Source organism: Salarias fasciatus, chromosome 9 (genome assembly GCF_902148845.1).
Source record: "Salarias fasciatus chromosome 9, fSalaFa1.1, whole genome shotgun sequence".
Classification (NCBI taxonomy): Eukaryota; Metazoa; Chordata; class Actinopteri; order Blenniiformes; family Blenniidae; genus Salarias; species Salarias fasciatus.
In genome coordinates this window covers 16,075,279-16,094,395 of record NC_043753.1, presented here as the reverse complement: position 1 = coordinate 16,094,395, position 19,117 = coordinate 16,075,279, and the positions used below count along the sequence as shown (strand labels likewise).

General features: G+C 42.4%; 2 protein-coding genes across 2 annotated transcripts; both read left to right on the top strand.

The window, feature by feature from the left end:
• Nucleotides 1-6,769: 6,769 nt before the first annotated feature.
• On the top strand, nt 6,770-10,843 carry LOC115394739 (solute carrier family 22 member 13-like). Its single transcript, XM_030100090.1, is given in 8 exon segments — nt 6,770-6,789; nt 8,179-8,259; nt 8,261-8,297; nt 8,410-8,504; nt 8,579-8,637; nt 8,640-8,792; nt 10,451-10,559; nt 10,645-10,843. Coding segments are annotated over 8 exon segments (753 nt in total).
• Nucleotides 10,844-11,726: 883 nt separating this feature from the next.
• LOC115394738 (solute carrier family 22 member 13-like) lies at nt 11,727-15,479 on the top strand. The gene is made up of 9 exons (XM_030100089.1): nt 11,727-12,101; nt 13,134-13,237; nt 13,738-13,892; nt 14,117-14,288; nt 14,366-14,486; nt 14,568-14,662; nt 14,745-14,959; nt 15,089-15,197; nt 15,281-15,479. The coding sequence occupies exons 1-9, from the start codon at nt 11,727-11,729 to the stop codon at nt 15,477-15,479; spliced, it is 1,545 nt and encodes a 514-aa protein (XP_029955949.1).
• The last annotated feature ends 3,638 nt before the right edge of the window (nt 15,480-19,117 follow it).

Sequence of the window (19,117 nt, the reverse complement as noted above, 5' to 3'; positions counted from 1 at the left end):
CTCTCCATGGCAGGGTGTACCAGTGGGGTTATTGAAAGTTGAAAATCCTTCATAATTCAATCATGAGTGTCTCAATCTGTGAGGCAAGGATTTCAGCTTATATTTCTATTTTTCAGTTAAAAAGCGACAGAGGTCTGTAATTGCAACAGAAAAAGGAATTCTTATTTGGTTTAGGAAGAACAGTGAGGATAGCAGAATTGGTGTATCAGTCAAATAAGCCCTTATCCACAGCTGAGTGGATCACATCTAGCATGAATCGACCCTACTCTTCCCAGAAAAACAAATCTAATTCAGCAGTTATTCCATTCCTCTGTGGTGATTTCCCTTTTTTCTTCCTCTGAATGGCCTCTTTTAGTTGTGTCAGGGAAATGAGCTTCTGCAGGTCATCTTTTTCCTCTTGGTTTGGCCGACGAGTGAACGCTGTCACAACTGGCTGCCGCTGCTCGCCGGTAACTTAACTTCCGACGCACCAATGGTTTTATGACCTTATCAGACCTTGCAATTATTCTCAGTCGGAATACTTTTACAACTTACTGGCACTTTCGCCTGTGTGAGTTTTAGGTCACCTGTCCAGTTCCGGCTGGAGCCTCGCCTGGCGTTTCACCTGGACATCTGCGCTGCCTGAAATTCTGTCCACAATGTGGGCCGTCAGGAATACGTCTGGTCCGTATGTCTGGCTCTTCCTGCTGCCTGTTCACCTGCCAGTGATGGGTGTGCTGCAGAACTCGGCTATTGAACCGCTCCGGCTGCGCTGTCACTTGCCTGGACTGATGTCAGCGACACTCCACCTCCACCCGACAACACCTTTCAGCTCGGTCAGAGATACAAACATACACTGGGGGTCCTGCCGTAAATTCCACCAAAATGACTTGTCTGTGTCCATTTGGTCCAGCTCCCAACGCCCTCCATGCTCCATCAGCCGGGCTGTCAACCACATTGTGTTAGCCCGCCTAGCTCGGTCGTCTAGCACCATCACCAGCTGTGACAATGCATCACTGAACTTTGCTCTGCTCAACATCTGATCACTGACAAGCAAGGAACACAGACTTCAACCACAGTCTCCAGTGGAAGACATCCCACATTGTGTCAGGGCCTAAAGTCAGGAGGCCGCCTGGGGTCAAGGATTACAGAACAGGGTCCCTCACATATGTGATCATGAAGACCCTTGAGAGACTACTCTGACTTCTGGGGTCCCAATTGCAGGGGATTCTGTCTTTCTCGATGGAACTGTGGGGTATATGAGGCTGATGTTTTTCAATTTTTGAAGTGCTTTTAACACCATTCAGCCAATGATCTTGATAGAACTTGAGGAATTTAGTGTGTAGCCTGCTTTTATCATATGGATTACTGACTACTTCACAGAGAGGCCACAGTACATCAGACTGGGGAATACTGTTGTCATACCACACCCAGAAATATTCTCATGATGGCCTGTGTGAAGGGAGGGGAAGAGGGGGAATACAGGAAGATCATCTCAGATTTCACACCCTGGAGTAGGTGCAACAGACTATTGTGAAACATGTTGAAAAGAAAGGAGAAGATACTGAATTTTGGCAGGCAGAAATTGCAACATCTACCAGTCTGAATTAATGGCGAGCGTATCAAGGTGGTCACTATCTGGGTGTCCACCTGAAACACAAACTGGACTGGTCAGTGCATGCCAAGGCAGCAAACAAAAAGGGTGCAGACTCAATTTACTTAAAAGACTGAAATGTTTTGATGTCTGTAAAGAGATGCTGTACCTTTTTCACCAATCAGTTGTGGCCAGTGCTGTGTTTTTCCCTGTGGTGTTTTGGAGAAATTGCATGCAGGTCAAAGAGGGAAACCGGTTGGACAAGCTGGTCTGGAGGTGTGTGTCGGTGATGGGGAAAGGAGTTTACTCTGTTGCAGAACTGGTGGAAAACAAAATGAGGTGTATGATGGAGTTCATCCTCGGCAGTGCACCCCCCTGCATGCAACTGTGGCCGCACATCAAAGTTGCCGCAGTGCACATCTCCTTTCAGTGTGCTGAAGGGCTGAGAGGTTCAGGAAGTCATTTGTACCGACTGCGATTAGACTATTGTGCATTTTATGCATTGCACTTTATTACTGCTTGTAGAGGCTTAGCCTCCACTTGAAGCCCCTTGAGATGCTTCTCCCAGATTTTGATGATTGACATGTCGACAGTCTTTACCTGTAAAGATATGCCCATTTATTTCTCCAACAGAATGAACTCCAACTCACACATGCATGTCACTGAACCGACTGTCGGCGGTCAAAACCACTCTCCCTTCCCTTGTTTTGTGTCAAGAAAGTTCTTGGTGTCTGTTCCTGTGTCGAAAATGTACTGATGTTACCTGTGGATGAGCTTTAGCCTGGCCAAGAAGAGTAAGAAAGCTTGGAAACCTTGCTTTCTCACTTCCTACATGGCACGGGAGAAAACCCAGTGCAGCATCACTGTGTAGCTGAACTTCGTGGAAAATCAAATATCTTGGCCCTGGAGCTTGACAGGCTTTTTCTGCAAAGTTTGAAGTATTTCGTCCTGGTCAGTGAAGCGGATCATTTTACATATCAACGTCCAAGGATCTAGGGTAGCTGTAGCTGGAGAGCCGATGCATTGCATTCGCAGAATCAGAGATAATTGGGAGGCATCGGGTCTGCGCCCTCAGTATGATCAGTATACACACGTTGTCCCTCTGGTTTCTGTCCTCCGAGTCCTCTAGCTTAGCTTCATAACCTGCTTCCACAACTTTGTTGCTTTTGGTGGCGTTCTCCGTCTTGTCAACTCTTTTGCAAAGGTTGCTGTAGTCAGTACACAGCTTAGCAAAGAGAGGGCCTTCCCTTTAGTCCTCCAAACTGCATCACCATGAACCCACACTGTTTTTCCATGGCTGCAGCTGGCATGGTGGTTAGAGGGTTGGCTTGCTCACCCTCACTTAAATGTGTGACAACACGCTCACAAATAAAGGTAAAGTTAAGCAGAAAGCAGTTTTGAATTGAAGTGGGCGGAAATAGAAGCAGGATTGAAAGTGCAGCGTAGCCATTCTTGTTACGTGACATTTTGGGCCTGGTTGGTTTCCGCAGACATACAAGCATTTGGCCTTCAAATAGCACCAATGCACGGGACTATAAAGTTTTCAAAAGATAAGACAGTGATTCTGTTTAATTAATGCATGTGTGAGGCATCTTGAGCAACAACAGCTTTCAACCAAACCTTTATGATGACAACAGATAAGGACATGTATTTAAAATCCGTTGTTCAGCAAAATGTACGCAAACATGCCGGGGGGGGGGGGGGGGGGGTGTAAAGGAATAACACTAAAATGCTTTTTGTTTTTGCATTTTTCTTTTGATTTATATAAATGTGGTTATCAGGGCCCCTTCAGTATCTTGTTCGCTTATTCTTTTAAAATTATAGTTTCAACCAGGGATCCTGAATACATTAAGCCTGAAACCCTCTCAGCCATTAAAAGATACTATATGTCATAAAAGTACAGTGAATATTTATATTAAACATTAACTTGAGGTGCTAAAGTCAGGTGGACTTTCAGCTTTGGGAAGATCCTGGAGGAGATCGGGGAGTTTGGTTTATTCCAGAAGCGTTTGGTGGCTGCACTTTTTATCCCTGGCATATTTACAGCTTTTGATTTCATCGGCCAGGAGTTCACAGGTTTGAGCTTCCCTCATCACTTCAACATAGACTGGATCCTGGAGCGTGGACCCGGGAGAGAGAGAAGAACCTGACGATCCCAGTGAGGCAGGATGGAAGCTTTGAGAGCTGCGAGATGTTCTCTCCTGTGGATCTGGATTTAGAAACTATTGAAAAATATGGCATTAACAAAACAACAGGATGTATTCATGGACTGAATTTTGAGGCACCCAAAGGTGCCTACACCATTGTCACGGAGGAAGGAGAAGCTTATTTTAAACTCTGTAGCTTATTAAAAAAAATATTTGTGCTAAAAGGCCTTCATAGTTAGAACAGCTCTGAACTGTTCTTCTGCACCCTACATGATCCTGCATGTACTCTTTTCACATGTATAATTTGTAATGATAAATCATGTAAAATGTTGAGTTATTTTTTGGAGGATTAAAGTGTGTCTTTTTTAACAAGTCCCTACAGATTTCCCATATATTGAAAAGATCCAGAGGGGATTTTTTCTTATCTTGTTGATGAACCCAATTAAATCTTATCACCTCTTATCATCTGACCATATCATCTTGGCACATTGTGAGGAGCAGTGAGGAACTTATTTTCCACAACTCAACATTTTTTTTTAAGCTAAACAGATCTGCAATCAATAAAAGAGACATTCCCGGCAGTGGATTTAAACTGACAGACAAAGACAACACAAGTTGATAAAAACACTCATGGAACAAGATATACAATTTGCCCTCAACCTGCCAGGCACATCCCATCATGAAGGCATATTATGAAAGTGGATGATAATAATGGCAGCTAAACACAGACAGGATCAAGATCACATCTATCATCATGACTTAAAATCTGTGGTCTTCTGTAATGAACAGCCGGTAGTAATTTTCAAACTGTCAGAATTTCCACAACAGCACATTTTAGGCAGTTTATGGCAGTTTTAAGCCCATAATGTAAAGCACTTCTTACCAGAATGTCTTCTTACCAGAATGTCTTAATTGAGACTCAAAGAGAGAATTTCCTTTTTGATCATTTGTATTTCCTTTCAAAAATGTCCCATGTAGACCAGCTTAACACAATGTCTATATCATTCAAATGGAAAAGAGTGTATGTAGACCCAGTTGCCTACTTCAAAAATACGTCTCAAACAAAATGCCATCAAACCATGACATTGAAGTAAGAAACTATTTCTGAGCACTAAGAGGACAAAAATAATGTAGTGCTTACTTTGACAAATTCATTATATTAGGTCATTTTCTTACTTGCAAAATAAATAACACCATTAGCAAAACAATCGTACTAATCCTAACTTGAAATAACAGCAAGCAAGTGATCCGCAACACTGGTGTGAAACTTGCACTTCACTTGTGACAAACAGAACAGTCGAAAAACATAAACAGCCACAGTATGATATTTGTAACATTTTCAAGCTTCAAATGAAAAATGTAATAATTATTATTCACCCGTACTGCATAGAGGTGAAAGAAAGTCTCAATGAAAAGAAAAAAAACTGCATTGTTGCAACTGTTAGGGATAAAAGTTTTATGTTAGAAAATCCATTGCCGACATGAAAATCAAAATTACTTTGATCTGAGAAAAGCTCTGTTTTTGAGTCAGTGTAAATGTTTAAATGTTCTCACTTGAATGGTTATCACCTGTGTGAGTGTGTGAATGAGTGTGTGAGTGTGTGTGTTCATTTCTCTGAAAGACGAAGTGTGAGAGATGGTATCTGTGGGTCCATGCTCTCAAGGTTGGCTTAAAGGGATAATTCGGGATTTTTGACATGAATCTGTATGGCATCCCTGTCAACAGTGTTGTGCATTCACACAGACACGCCCCTGACAGCGTCCAGTGAGTGGAGATCCTGTCCGGTTTTGGTCCAGACGAAAGTAGTCCGGCAAGTTTGCTGGGGCCCCGAAAATAAAGTGTTTTTCTTCTCAAACCAATATGTGTGAATTGTGTGAATGCACAACACTGCTGACAGGGATGCAATACAGATTCAAGTCAAAAATCCCGAACTATCCCTTTAACATGATACCAGCGCGTTCACTGTCCGCTGGCCATTCTGCTCTCTCTCTCTCTCCAATTTTCAGTTTTAATCACAACTACACGACAGCATTGAACATGTAATTTTCCTTCTTTCCTCTCTCTCCGTCTACCCCAACATTCTCTATTCCCTCTTTTAAATTTTCCTCTTCCTTTCTGTCCTCTGACAAAGAAAATGTCCATCTCCCCAACTGAGTTTTAAATAAAAGAAGAATGAAGTGCCTGGTAGATTGTAATGTCTTTCAGATCCTGAAATGACCTCAGACTGTCATTGATGTAAACGTCACTCAATCCACAAATGTCTTTTTCTTCCCAGTGATGAAACCTAATTGGTCTGTTTCCAATATATAACAATTTGTTTTTGAAAATTCTGGAGTAAAAATGCCATTAACAATTAATTGACAATCTCTGCACTGTATGCCTTGAGTGCACTGTCTGAGTGATGAGTGAACCAAATCAGAACTGGCATTGTTCAATAGAGATGTATGCATAAATGATATCCAGTAATCTCCACAGTGAGACCCTGTCCTCCAATGCATGCCAAGACTTAGTGGATAGGGGGGGGGTCAACTAGCGACTTAGGAGTCTTAATGTGAATGAGAAGAAATATATTTTAAATATGGGAACTGCCAATCCATCATCCAATTTAGTACTCTGCACTGTAGGCATTTTAATCCAGGGCCTCTTCCCACACCAAACGAATGTTGAAACAACTGCATGTAATTTCTGTCAGTAACCAGTAGAAGGGGACAAAGGAAGCGTAGAGCTGACAAAATTGCCATATTTTTCGGGGCCAAAGTTGGATGAGACATTTTGACTGAAAACAAGACTAATGAATTGGGTAAGATTTTTAATTTTAGCAGTTTTTGCAGTGTAATGTCAACAGCTGAAGGGTTGAGTTCTCAGCATCCCCCAGTAAGACCAGGACATCGTCTGTATATAAGGACACATGGTAATGTGTGTTACCTACAAAGACAGGAGAAATATTAGTTGATTGGCATAAGAATTGGGCTAACAGTTCAAGGGATAGTGCAAACAGGCCTTGACTCAAAAGGCAGCTCAGTCTGGAGCATCTAGAAACAGGGAAGAATGAAGAGCAAGTTCTACCTGTAAGGGCCACTGCTGGTGAGGAATACAGTAGGCCTACTTTGATCAGATGAATGAAGGTTTCTCCAAATCCCATGACTTCCAGTACTGATCACAGGAGGGGCCATTCAGGTTTATAAAATGCCTTCATTGCATCTAAAGAAAAAACAGCCATTGGCTGTTTAATCTTCTAACACTGTCAGAGGCCAGACGCCCCTTCATGAAGTCAGTTTGATTACGATTTCTTTTCTCGGAGCCCATTGCTAACCCTAATTCTGCAATTAATCACTATTATAAAGAATTAGCTTGACAGTCTATTAATTATTCATTATTCACACTTAACGCGATTAACACTGATAGTCCTCGGTGTGCTCGAAGGTCAATTCACATGACATCAAGTGTTCTTAACAAACATTCCCAATGCTGCAGGAAGCAGGTGCTGAACTTTATGAAGAGCACAGAGGCAGAATGAGATGAATGAGAACTTAATCTGTGATGACATCAAAACTATTGACATCTGTGATTTTGTGAATTTGGGATCACAAAGCATTCTGAATACGTGAAGAACTAACATGAGAATAATATCCCTTTCCCACTGCAACGAGCGGGTCGACCCGTGTCTGCGACCCGCTAACTATCGCCTTTTTAGACGCCTTTCCCACCGCCTGCAGACCCGCGTCTCACCTCCTGCTGGTGAGCCGCGTCGCTGTGTTTTCCCGCACTGATCATGTCCCATGTTGATGACATCATCAGCGCGACAAAGCAAAACTAAAGTAAACAATGCAGCAGAAAACAGTCCCTGTTACCTGTAGACGAATCTCCTCTTCCCCACGGATCAGAGGAAGCTCTCTGGCCTCGCTGTCTTGCCAATGCTGGGTCATGTTGATGAAGGATATCTCACGCTGTGTCCAGAAACAACAACTAGCGCGCTAACTTACCCGCACTGCGTCAACGTCATTATGTTAATTCCCGGATGTGTCCCTCCCACTAAAAGCCGCTACAAACTCACCCGGCAAATTACCGGGTCGATTGCAGGGTCAACGACCCGGGTCGAAATCCCAGGTCAAACCCTTTCCCACTGCCATGACTTAGCGGGTTTAAACGGGTTTTTTGGCCAGTGGGAAAGGGGTATAAGAAAGATATGTTCCAGTGACCAATGACCCCAACAGATCCCTAAGATTTTTTTTTTTGTATCCACCATCTTCTGTTCTGTTTTGTTCAGCTGAAGCTGTTCCCAGCAAAGTAATGGGCAAAGTCAAGAAACACTGGACAGGTCACTAGTCCACCACAGGACAGACAACCACACACTCAAAGTTATTTGAATGGGAAAACAATGGGTCATCAATTAACTTCCACAGTTTTTAGATTCTGTAAATGAACAGCAACAGATCCTGCTTCTCTTTGTTAATCAGGGTTCTTCCAGAGTTGGCTCGGTGGCTCATCACCCAGGGCAGGAAGGATGAGGCTGTTCAACTGATCCGAAAAGCAGCCAAGTGAATAGAGAAACGTCCCAGAAGACTTACTGGACAAGGTGTGCGGAATGTTTCTCACACACATACAGACACCAAATTCAAGAAAAACAAACCCATGAGTCAGTCTCATTGAAAAAAAAAAGAAAAATGTACTTTTTTTTTTTTTTTTAGCTGGAGATTGATGGCACAACCAAAAGAGGAAGCATGCTGGACATCTTCAGGAGATCATACCTGAGAAAATGTGCTGTCATAATGAGCTGCGTCTGGTCAGTGCTGGTTTTGAACACAAATCTAAACATTCACATGATTATTACGTATTAAAGATTTTCTTCAATCATAGGTTTGGAGCAAGTCTGATGTATGATGGACTGAGTCTGAATGTAGGAACTTTTGGTCTGGATTTTACCTGACTTAGTTTATCTTTGGATTAGTTGAAGTACCTGCACGTCTGGGAACTTTACCTTGCCTCAAATACTTTGGGAGGAGAATATGGCAGTCAGGGACCCTCATTTTTGGAGGTCTTGCTTGCCTCTCAATTCTTGCCATCCCAAAAGGTAATTTATTGTCTATTAATTGATAAGCTAAATCTGCAACAACAGCATTCATTATGTAAATTTTGAGACCAATATCCATCCACCCATCTACCCATCAACCATTTATCTAGTATTGGTACACACGGGCAGCAGTCTAAGCACAGATGCCCAGACATCCCTGTCCCCAGGCACTTCTCCCAGCTCTTCGGGGAGGATCTTGTGGCATTCCCAGGACAGCTGATAGACATCTCTCCAGTGTGCCCTAAGTTGGCCTTGAACAAGGCACCGTTCTCCTGAAACACCCCCAACAATGTACCACAAGGGGCGCGACTGAATGCCTTTGGGACTGGTTGGGCAAACTCCCACAAACTCTCAAGCACCCTGTGGATGACACACAGCTGGTCCTGTGTTCCACAACCAGGACGCAAATCGCATTGTCCCTCCTGGATCTGAGATTGGACCATTGGTTGAATCCTCCTCTCCAGTATCCTTGATTAGACTTTTCCAGGGAGGCTGAGAAGTATGATCCCCCTATAATTGGAGCACATCCTCCGGTCCCAAATCTTCAGGAATCCCACAAGCCAACTCTCCTTCTCCAGCTTCACGGCATCCCTTACTTCTGGTGTTCATCACTGGGCTTGGGGGTTTGCCACAACAGCAGGCACTGGAGACCTCACGAACACGTCTCTGAGCAGCTGCTTCAAAAATGGAGGTGATGAACATGGTCTACTCAGACTCAATATCCCCACCTTCCATCAGGATCTGGGAGCAGCTCTCCCAGAGGTAGGAGTTGAAAACCAACAAAGGGCTTTGCCAGATGTTCCCAACAGACCCTCACAACACATTTGGGCCTGCCAAGTCAGTCTTGTTTCCTCCTCCACCAGTGGATAAAACTCACCACCAGCTGGTGATCGGTCACCAGCATTACTCTTCATCTGAGCGTCCAAGACACGCAGTCGAAGGTCAGATGACAACAACAAAGTCTATCATTGACCTTTGGACAAGGGTGTCCTGGTGCTAAGTACACTTATAGACACCACTGTGCTCAAACATGGTGTTCATTATGGACAAACTAACTATCACAGATGTCCAATAGCAGAACACCACTCGGGTTCAGGTCAAGGAGGACATGTGTCCCAATCACCCTTTTCCAAATCTCATTGTCACTGCCCACATTGGCGCTTAAGTCTCCCAGCAGAACAATGGAGTCCCCAGTCAGGCCACTATTCAGCATCCCTCCCAGGGACTCCAAGAAGGCCAGGTACTCTACCTCTCAACCTCCCTCACAAGCTCAGGTTCCTTATGCCCCAGCAAGGTGAGAGTCCATGTCCCAAGAGCCAGTCTTAGTGTCCAGGGATTGGGTCACCGGGCACCCTGCTGTTGGCTGCCACCTAATACACACTGCACCTGGCACCAATGGTTCCCTCGTCGGGTGGTGAGGCCCCCGGAAGTCGGTCCCACGTCGTCAGTTCAGATTGAGGCCAGCCGGGCCTTGCAAGACAAATATTTCTTTTTCACATCAGTAGCACAACTTTGAAGGAGTTGTTTTGTCTGGCAAGTGTTGAATTTCTTGCAGTGGTGTTTGTATTTTGTTTCTCATGTTTTACATATTTTACATGGGACTTTATATATGTAATTAGTTAAGAAATGTGTTCTTCTTGTTGTTCTTTTGCCAACAGAACTTCCCATAGTAACAACAGTCCTAGCTATACTGGGAAAATTTGCAGCTGCCAGCAATTTTTGTATGATCTATATTTATACTGCAGAATTTTATCCTACCATTATAAGGTGAGAGACAATATACTGAAAGACATACTGAGAGAAGATATTTTCTTGTGTGCAATGAGATTGCTGATCAACATTCTGTCTGTAGGCAGAATGGTGTTGGTCTGAATGCCATGTTTGCCCGTGTGGCGGGAATCCTTGCTCCTCTGGTGGGGCTCCTGGACATCTACCATTACACTATTCTCATGATAATCTACGGTGTGACCCCTATAGTTGCTGGGGGTCTGTGCTTACTACTGCCTGAAACTGGGAACTCTGACCTTCAGGACTACACAGAACCAGCGTAAGTAGTTTTGGATGACAGTTCCATGCTTGACTTAATCTAAGAGAATTGAATTTAATTGCTATTGTTCTTGATTTCAGAAAACCTAAGAAGGAGAAAACTGTGAATGAATCAATTTCTGGGGAAAACAAATCAGAAAAAAACACAAAAATGTAACTTATTTGTCTTTGTATTTTTATTCCTGCATTGCATTCTCCATTGTATTTTCCTGCTGTTTTTGTGGAATTAAAATGTAGTTACTGTCCATTAATATTCATCTTCATATGTGTATGTGTTTTTGAAAGATTTAACAAGGGGTTGGGGTGTGTGGGGGGGTTCAGTTAAGTACAAAATGTGACATTGCAGCAACAGTTGTTCCGTTCTGGAGCAACAAGCCCTACAAGCAAAGGCAACAAAGTCATGGAAAGATCAAACCACAGAAATGTGCAAATCCAAACTGTCTTGGAGTGAAGTGACAGTGCTGACCACTGGACGACCATGCCACTCACATCAATTTATTTATGACACATTTATTTTATCTTCATTAAACCTTTCTATTCCTTCACATAAACATTTGGTATTGCTTTTCATCTGAAACTTTATCTTCTGATGCCTTGCTTTTTACATCTTCACCACTAAGACAGACAGGCATGCACCTAACTCTTGATTTGGTTTCCGTATCTGCTAGCAGGGTGTTGTTAAGCTGATAAATTAAGCAGTAAACTCTCATTTGATGTCATATGTTGATGACCTATAAGCAGTGCCTTAGGTCACGGAAGTAGAATGAATTTCAGGTTAAACATTAACTGAATTGGCAAATGGTGAAGTGGACTTTTGGTTGCTGAACCGTCTGTCAAATCAAATCTTTTCCTGTTCCACACTGTGCTCTCAGCATATTTAGATCCAAAATGATTGATTTTGAGAAGATCCTGCAGGAGATTGGGGAGTTTGGTTTATTTCAGAAATGTTTAGTGGCAGCATTATGTATACCCAACATATTTATAGGTTTTGACTTGATCGGCTTGGTGTTTATCAGCATGAGCTTCACACATCACTGCAACACAGACTGGATCTTGGAGCGTGGACCCAACCTGACAGAAGAGAAACAAAGAAATCTGACTATCCCAGTGAACCAGGATGGGAGCTTTGAGAGCTGTAAAATGTTCACTCCTGCGGATCTGGATTTGGAAACTATTGAAAATTACGGGCTTAACACCACAACAGCATGTATGAATGGATTCAATTTTGAGGCACCCAAAGGCATCTCCAACCTTGTCACAGAGGTAAACGACACTTATTTCACAGTGTACTACAATTGAAATAACTTGCTTATGAAACAAATGTTATTTTCTACTTGACAAAAGTTTATGTATTGAGAAAGCATACTGGAACTCTGGAAAATCTAGGCATCTGAGCCATTATTTCTTCAAAAGATTTGACTGTTTTTTTTTTTTTTAGTTGTAATAATGCAAGTAAAGAGTATGAATGCAATATAATGCAGAGATGGAATAAAGCACCCAAAAGTGCTTCCACCACTGTCAAAGAAATTATTATTGTGTTTTTATCTTAAACTGGTGTGTGCAAAAATAGCACGTATTGTCCAGTGCATAAAGTTTTTGTTTGGCTCAGAAGAGGACTCGGGATGCCAGTCACTGTGCTGTTGGTGGAACAGAAGCTCATGTTATCTTCCAACAAGAAAAAACACAAAAACTAAATCACCAAAAATAACAATACATCCTCAAGGTTGCAGGACATAATTTCTATGAGACAGGCACTGGAGAACTACCCATATAAAAGCAGAGACAGACCAAGAACCAGAGCACACAGAGAACACCCAATATAAACCAAAGTCACCAGGTGAAGACAATCATACACTCAGGCACATGTGAAAGACATCAGGCCGGGGACAGCGATTAGACACGAGGAAAGAAAGTCAAGGAGCCTGAAATGAATCGCAAAGCGTGCACAAGAAATGAGACTTGAACCATGACAAAATTCAGTTTTGATCCTCTTCAAAGATTTGTTTGTCTGTTGAGTGGATCATTTGATCCATGATACATCAGTTAAATCACATCAATTTGAATGCCAATATTCACCAGTCAACAAGTGTTTTATTTTATTATTATTATTTTTTTTAATGGTAAAAAGTTGTGCGATGACTTTAGTGACTCCTGAGAAACCACACCATGATGGACCGTTATCCTTTGTACTCTCAACAAATGTGACTTCAAAAATATCTCAGATATTCATTGAAAAAATAAAAACCTGACTGCTATTTTGTTTGTGTTTTGTTTCTTTCTCTTTTATGTTGTCAGTTTAACCTGGTGTGTGACCGGAGCAGTCTGATCGAGGCATCGCAGTCCATTTACATCGCCGGTCTTCTAGTGGGAGCCTTGGTTATGGGACAGGTGGCTGACAGGTACACACGACTCATGAAGGAAAGCATTTGCAGGAATTATAGTATTTTAAGGACGCTTAAGAATTTCAGTTTAATTTTATCAGTGTGTTTACAAAAATTCAGTTTTGAATTGCACTTATCTTGCATTGAAGCACTTAGAGCTGAGTCAAGAAATACCATATAGAGAAAGGTGCTGTATCTCTGGTTTTTTCTTTTTTAATTCAACACATTGCTCACTGTTGAATTACTGCAAATAAAATATTACAAAGAGATGGACTTACTTTCTTCTTTAATCATGTGACACAGTATTTTGTCCTTGGTCTACTCAGTGTTACATGAAGGCATTGCAAAAAAGGAATGTTCATACAAAGATTAAGCATTTTAATGATCCTTTGTAGAACATGGAAATACTTCAGTATCATACACATTACAAAGATATTAGATACATGAGATAATGTAAGATATTTTCACACCAAGTCCAGAACTGGTGTCAGTGTAACGGTTCTTCTGTCTCCCTGCAGATTTGGTCGGCGCTTTGTGGTCCTGCTTTCAAACTTCCTTGTGATGTTGAGCAACGTGATTTCTGCGTTCTCACCGAACATCTACGTTTTCATGGGTCTTAAATTCATCAGTGCCATCTCAATTTCAGGTGTTTTAGCCAGCGGATTTGTGCTGGGTAGGTATCCGGTGTACAGCTGCATGCAATGACTGTCTGTTTGTAATTTTGTCCATAAAACTGGTAGATGGTCATTTAAGCACAAATCTTACGCCTTACGGACGTATACTGCAGATGTAATGCATTGTGACGTGTGTCATGCATTGCAATTTCTGATTGTAGTATTTTAAATGAACTGAAGTGAAAAATAAACTGCCTTTTTCATGTGTCTTTTTGATTTAAAGGAGGAGAATGGGTTGAATCGTCAAAGTTTGTTCTCTGCTCCATCATCTGCCACAATTTCCTTCCTCTTGGACTCATGATCTTACCCGGTGTCGCCTATTTGATCTCCAACTGGAGGATCCTGCAGATAGTTCTCTACAGCCCTCTTTTGATTGTGGTGGCAATCTTCTACTGGTCAGCACACGCTCAACCCACATTACACGTTTAATAGTACTAAAGTAATGCAACTAAACTTACTTGTTGTCAATAAGGGTTCTTCCAGAGTCGGCTCGCTGGCTCCTCACGCAGGGCAGGAAGGAGGAGGCTGTTAAGTTGCTCCAGAGAGCAGCCAAAGTGAACGGGAGAAACGTAACGGAGGACTTGTTGAACAATGTGAGAACTGCTGACACACATCAATCAGAATCAAACATGTTACATCTTTCTCTCAGTATAAAGGTGGGCTTTGTTTTGCAGCTGGAGATCAAGCGTCAAATCAAAAGAGGAAACGTGTTGGACATCTTCAGGATACCATATCTGAGGAAACGTACTCTCATAATGAGCTGTGTCTGGTGAGTGTTTGAACCACAAATTGCTGCCACACCTGTGTGATGATCTTTGTAAGGTCACTAAATATTGCCCCATCTCTCTCAGGTTTGCCGTCAATCTGTTATACTTTGGACTGAGCCTGAACGTGGGAACTTTTGGCCTGGATGTCTACCTCACTCAGTTAATCTTTGGATTAGTTGAAATACCTGCACGTCTTATAACTTTACCTTGCCTCCAGTACTTTGGGAGGAGAATGTGGCAGTCAGGGACCCTCATTTTTGGAGGCCTTGCTTGCCTTGTGATTCTTGTTGTACCAAGAGGTAATTAACTGTTGGTTGATGCAAATCAGGGATTGTGGGATTTTCACTGTTTGATTCTGCTGAGCAGGATTAAACTGATCTAATAGACTTGGAATTAACTCACATGTTCTAATTGTTTCTGTCCACCAGATCTTCCCACAGTGGTTACAGTCTTAGCTGTACTTGGAAAATTCACTGCCAGTAGTGATTTTAGTACAGTCTATATTTATACTGCAGAATTATATCCCACCTCATTAAGGTAAGATCGATACTGTCCAAGAAGATGGACGAACATGTTTTTCTTATTTGCAGTCAGATTGCCGATGTGTCTGTTTTCTGTAGACAGAATGGTTTAGGTGTGAATGGCATGTTTGGACGAGTGGCGGGTATCCTCGCTCCTCCAATCAGGCTCCTGGAGGTCTACCATTACACCATCCCTATGCTGTTGTACGGCCTTTTCCCCATTGTGGCCGGGGGATTGTCTTTTCTACTGCCTGAAACCCGCAACGTTACACTTGAGGACCATCCACAAACACAGTGAGTGACTGAAACCTTCACCAACAGTATTTACCTTTTGTTCAAAGACATGATGCATATACATGTGGTTTATGTCTTGTCTTTAATTTCAGAAAGCATCAGAATGACACAAATGAGAATGAAGACTTACCTCTTCAAGACACTTAAACCAAGTGCATCTCTCTTCTCACAGTGTTTTCCTAGCACTTTTCAATGAACTAGATTTTGGGAACACTGTTTTTGGATTCTGGCTCTTCACAACTTTCAAGTATCCGAACCTCCAGACATTGTGTTTTTATGCAGTTCCATTAGAGAAAAAAAAAACATGCCTCCTCAACCTTGAAAAAGTGTAATGCCAAAATACTTTTGTGTCAATTCAGCTGAAATAAAATAAATTATATGTAACAAGTCAATAGATGAACAACCTGTAAAAGTCAGTGTTTTTCTTTAATTCTGTATGCATTGCATATCTGCTATAAATAAGAAATGCATTTGTTTTGTGATAAAGTGTCGATGTTAACTGTTTGTGTATTTCTCCCAAACTGTTTGTTCCATCATGGCTTTATTTACTTTTTTTCCTGAGTACAATTTAAAGACCAAAAACCCAATATATTACTGTCACTTGATATTCTCACCTAACAATTTGGAATCAGCACCATAAAATTTTTAGAATATCATCAACTTAGATCTATTAGGTAAAAAATACACCCTCAACCAATTACACTGGCAGCAACGTCTCAGGGTCGAAGAATTCTGAAGCCAAAGCTGGGAGATACAATCTTCCTTTCAACTTTAAAATGGGACGCTGACCTATCCAGAAGCTTTAATCAAAATGCATGGTCACAGATATTATCCTGCCCTGTGCATGTACTGAATGCTTTGGCAGGAAGCTAAACACCTTTTGCCCATCAAAACTCTGAAGGCAGTTATCCAGTTGACCTCAGGTTTATTGACTTGAAAAAGGGTAAAACTATAACACACAAACAACACCCAACGAACTTCCATACAATCAACCGCTAATCACTCATTCTAATATGCATAGATATAAAGCAATAATAAGCTGTGCAATTCACCACAAAAGAAATCCCTACAATGTATCTACAATGAAAACAGGCCCAAACATAGTAGAAAATGACCACTAGGTGACAGCAGTCAACCATAAGCTCAAAGGGCTAGCTTGAACTCCGGCATTAGCATGCTACATTCATCTTGCTGTATAAGTTCACAAATACGCGATCTTTCACAAAACAATGATTGATAAATGTAAGTTAAGGTTATAATGAACACATTAACACTGGTAAAACAAGTTACATACCAACGATGCTACGGATGGCATTAGATGTGAGTTGAAGCGACACAGTGGGCAAAGATGACTGTTTTTAGCGATGTCAGTACTTCCTACTTCCTGTTTCCTTTTTGGTCACATGACTCACTAAACGTTTTTATATATTTACAATTTAAAGCAGAACTTTGCAACTTTTTTACCTCAATAAATGTGTTTCAGAATCCCTGTGGGGGTAAACAAAGACTTGTCATGGTGATTCGCCTGTCCCTTCACTCCCCCCGGGGTCTGTGCCCTGAAAACAGCGCTTGCAACTTCAGAGGAGCGGACCCGACAACATCTCGCGAGAACAAACCTGCTTTACGGCACTCATACGGGATTACAAGTATACAAGCTGCTGGAGTGCGATATCTGTCATTGTGTTGCAATAGACGATCTTTGCATGATGTGTTGATTGGTTCTAATTTCTGTTTGGTAACTGAAAAATAAAGAGGAGTGGCACCTCCTCTCGTAGAAGTGCGCGCGAGTGAGTTCGCTGCACTGAGCTGAAAGCATCTCCGAGTGTGTTTGTTTTCCAATAAGTTTGAGCGTGCGAGGGAGGCATGTCTGCGACAGAGGGAGCAACCGGAGGAGGCAGCGCGAGGAACTGCTGCTGCAGAAGATTTAACAAAAGCGCGTAAAACAAACATGAAACCCTCGCTAGCGTTAGCAACGCCACCCTGAGGTGCTCACGGATGGCAGAACCAAAAAGACAGAAAAAAAACTTTGTCTAACGAGCGGAAAAAAGGAAACTGGAGTGGGACGCTCTCTGCACGGGGGAAAGGGGGGGGGGGGGTGATGCGGAGGACGTTTACGGCAGTGAGCTTTCACAGGAGACAAGTAGGGGGAGCGCTACAGCAAATCTTGCAAAGTGCTGCTTTAACTTTATGCTTCAAAAAACATTGGAATAGTATGAAACAGATTTATAAGAGAAAGAAAAGTCATAGAAAAAGAGTTAAATGTAACAAAATTGTAAGCAAAAAAACAGTAGTGCCAGCACAAATGACAAAGAACTTAAATATACAACTAATACAATTCAATATTCTGCATGGAACTCATTAAACAGGACCAAGGATGCAGGTGGGGTAGTGGGATGTGGTCTGGCCTTGGTGGACCCTGGGTCTGTCCTAGCCCCCCCCCCCTTTCCGACGTGTGATGGGTGGGTGCTTATTGAGTTAGCAGTTCTCTGGCTGCAGTCGCCGTCCACCCTGATCTTAGGGACGGCTGCTCCTGGCTCATTCTGCGCCATGGAGCTCCTGGGGGACGGGGGTGCCTTCTGCCATCAGCGGCTTGCCCTCTGGAGGGAAGTTCTCTTCGGATCCCAAAGCATTTTTCATATGTAGTATAGGCCTTGCATATACATAGAGAGAGTCTGTGTGCAGATTCCCTGAAACTTAACAATGTGATGAAAATCGTTGTGTCCATCATAAACTTCATAAAAAGCAGAGGGCTGAACAACCTCCGATTTAAAGAGCTGCTCAGCGAGCTGGAGTCAGAGTTCAGTGATCTGGTTTATCACCGCGAGGTGAAATGGGTAAGTTGTCCAAATATGCTCATATAGTTTTATGCATTGCAGAAGAAAGTTAAGGATTTCATGGGGATGAAGGGAAAACCTTTACCATAGCTCTGTGATGGCAAGTGGCTCAGCGATTTGGTCTTTATGGTCGACATTACCAAGCACCTGTCAGAGTTAAACATCAAGCTGCAAGGTCCCAACCAACTCATCACCTTTCTTCTTTTAAATGTGAAATAATCTGAAGTGAAGTTAAGGCTTTGAAAAGCACAGTTGGAGAGAGAAAACGCTGCACTTTCACACTCTGCAGTAACAACAGCCTGATGACACTACTGAATATGCTGGAGAGTGTGCAAAACTGATTGAGGCATTTGGTGAAAGGTTTCATGATGAGAAAAATCGACAAAAGGAACCGGACTTCTTTGCGACGCTATCCATTGTGCAGCCAGCTGATCTGCCAGAAAACCTCCAAAAGCAGATAATTGAGCTGCAAAGCAACAACGAGCTCAAAGCAAAGTACAACAACCTCCCTCTGCTTTAGTTTTACAAGCTGTACATGTGTGCTGAGGATTTTACCATCCTGAGGAGGAATGCCCTGAAATTTGCAACTCTGTTTGGGACAACGCACTGCTGCAAACACTTTTTTTCTAAACTGACTCTTGCAAAGACTGGCCCACACAAGCCTGACTGACCCACACTTGGAAAACCAACTCTGAAGAGCCACATCACTGCCAGCTGACGTCAGTGCCATTGTTGTATGAACTCAAATGTATGTCACCAAATTGTAAGGCCCTTGGAGGACTTTGTGAAAATTTATGGCTGTGGGTTG

Bases quoted from the DNA above. Each gene is read 5' to 3' on its own strand.
- LOC115394738 (XM_030100089.1), top strand. From the start codon at position 11,727: ATGATTGATTTTGAGAAGATCCTGCAGGAGATTGGGGAGTTTGGTTTA. The intron at 13,238-13,737 runs GTACACACGACT...GTCTCCCTGCAG, and splicing joins ATGGGACAGGTGGCTGACAG to ATTTGGTCGGCGCTTTGTGG. The intron at 14,289-14,365 runs GTCAGCACACGC...GTTGTCAATAAG, and splicing joins GTGGTGGCAATCTTCTACTG to GGTTCTTCCAGAGTCGGCTC.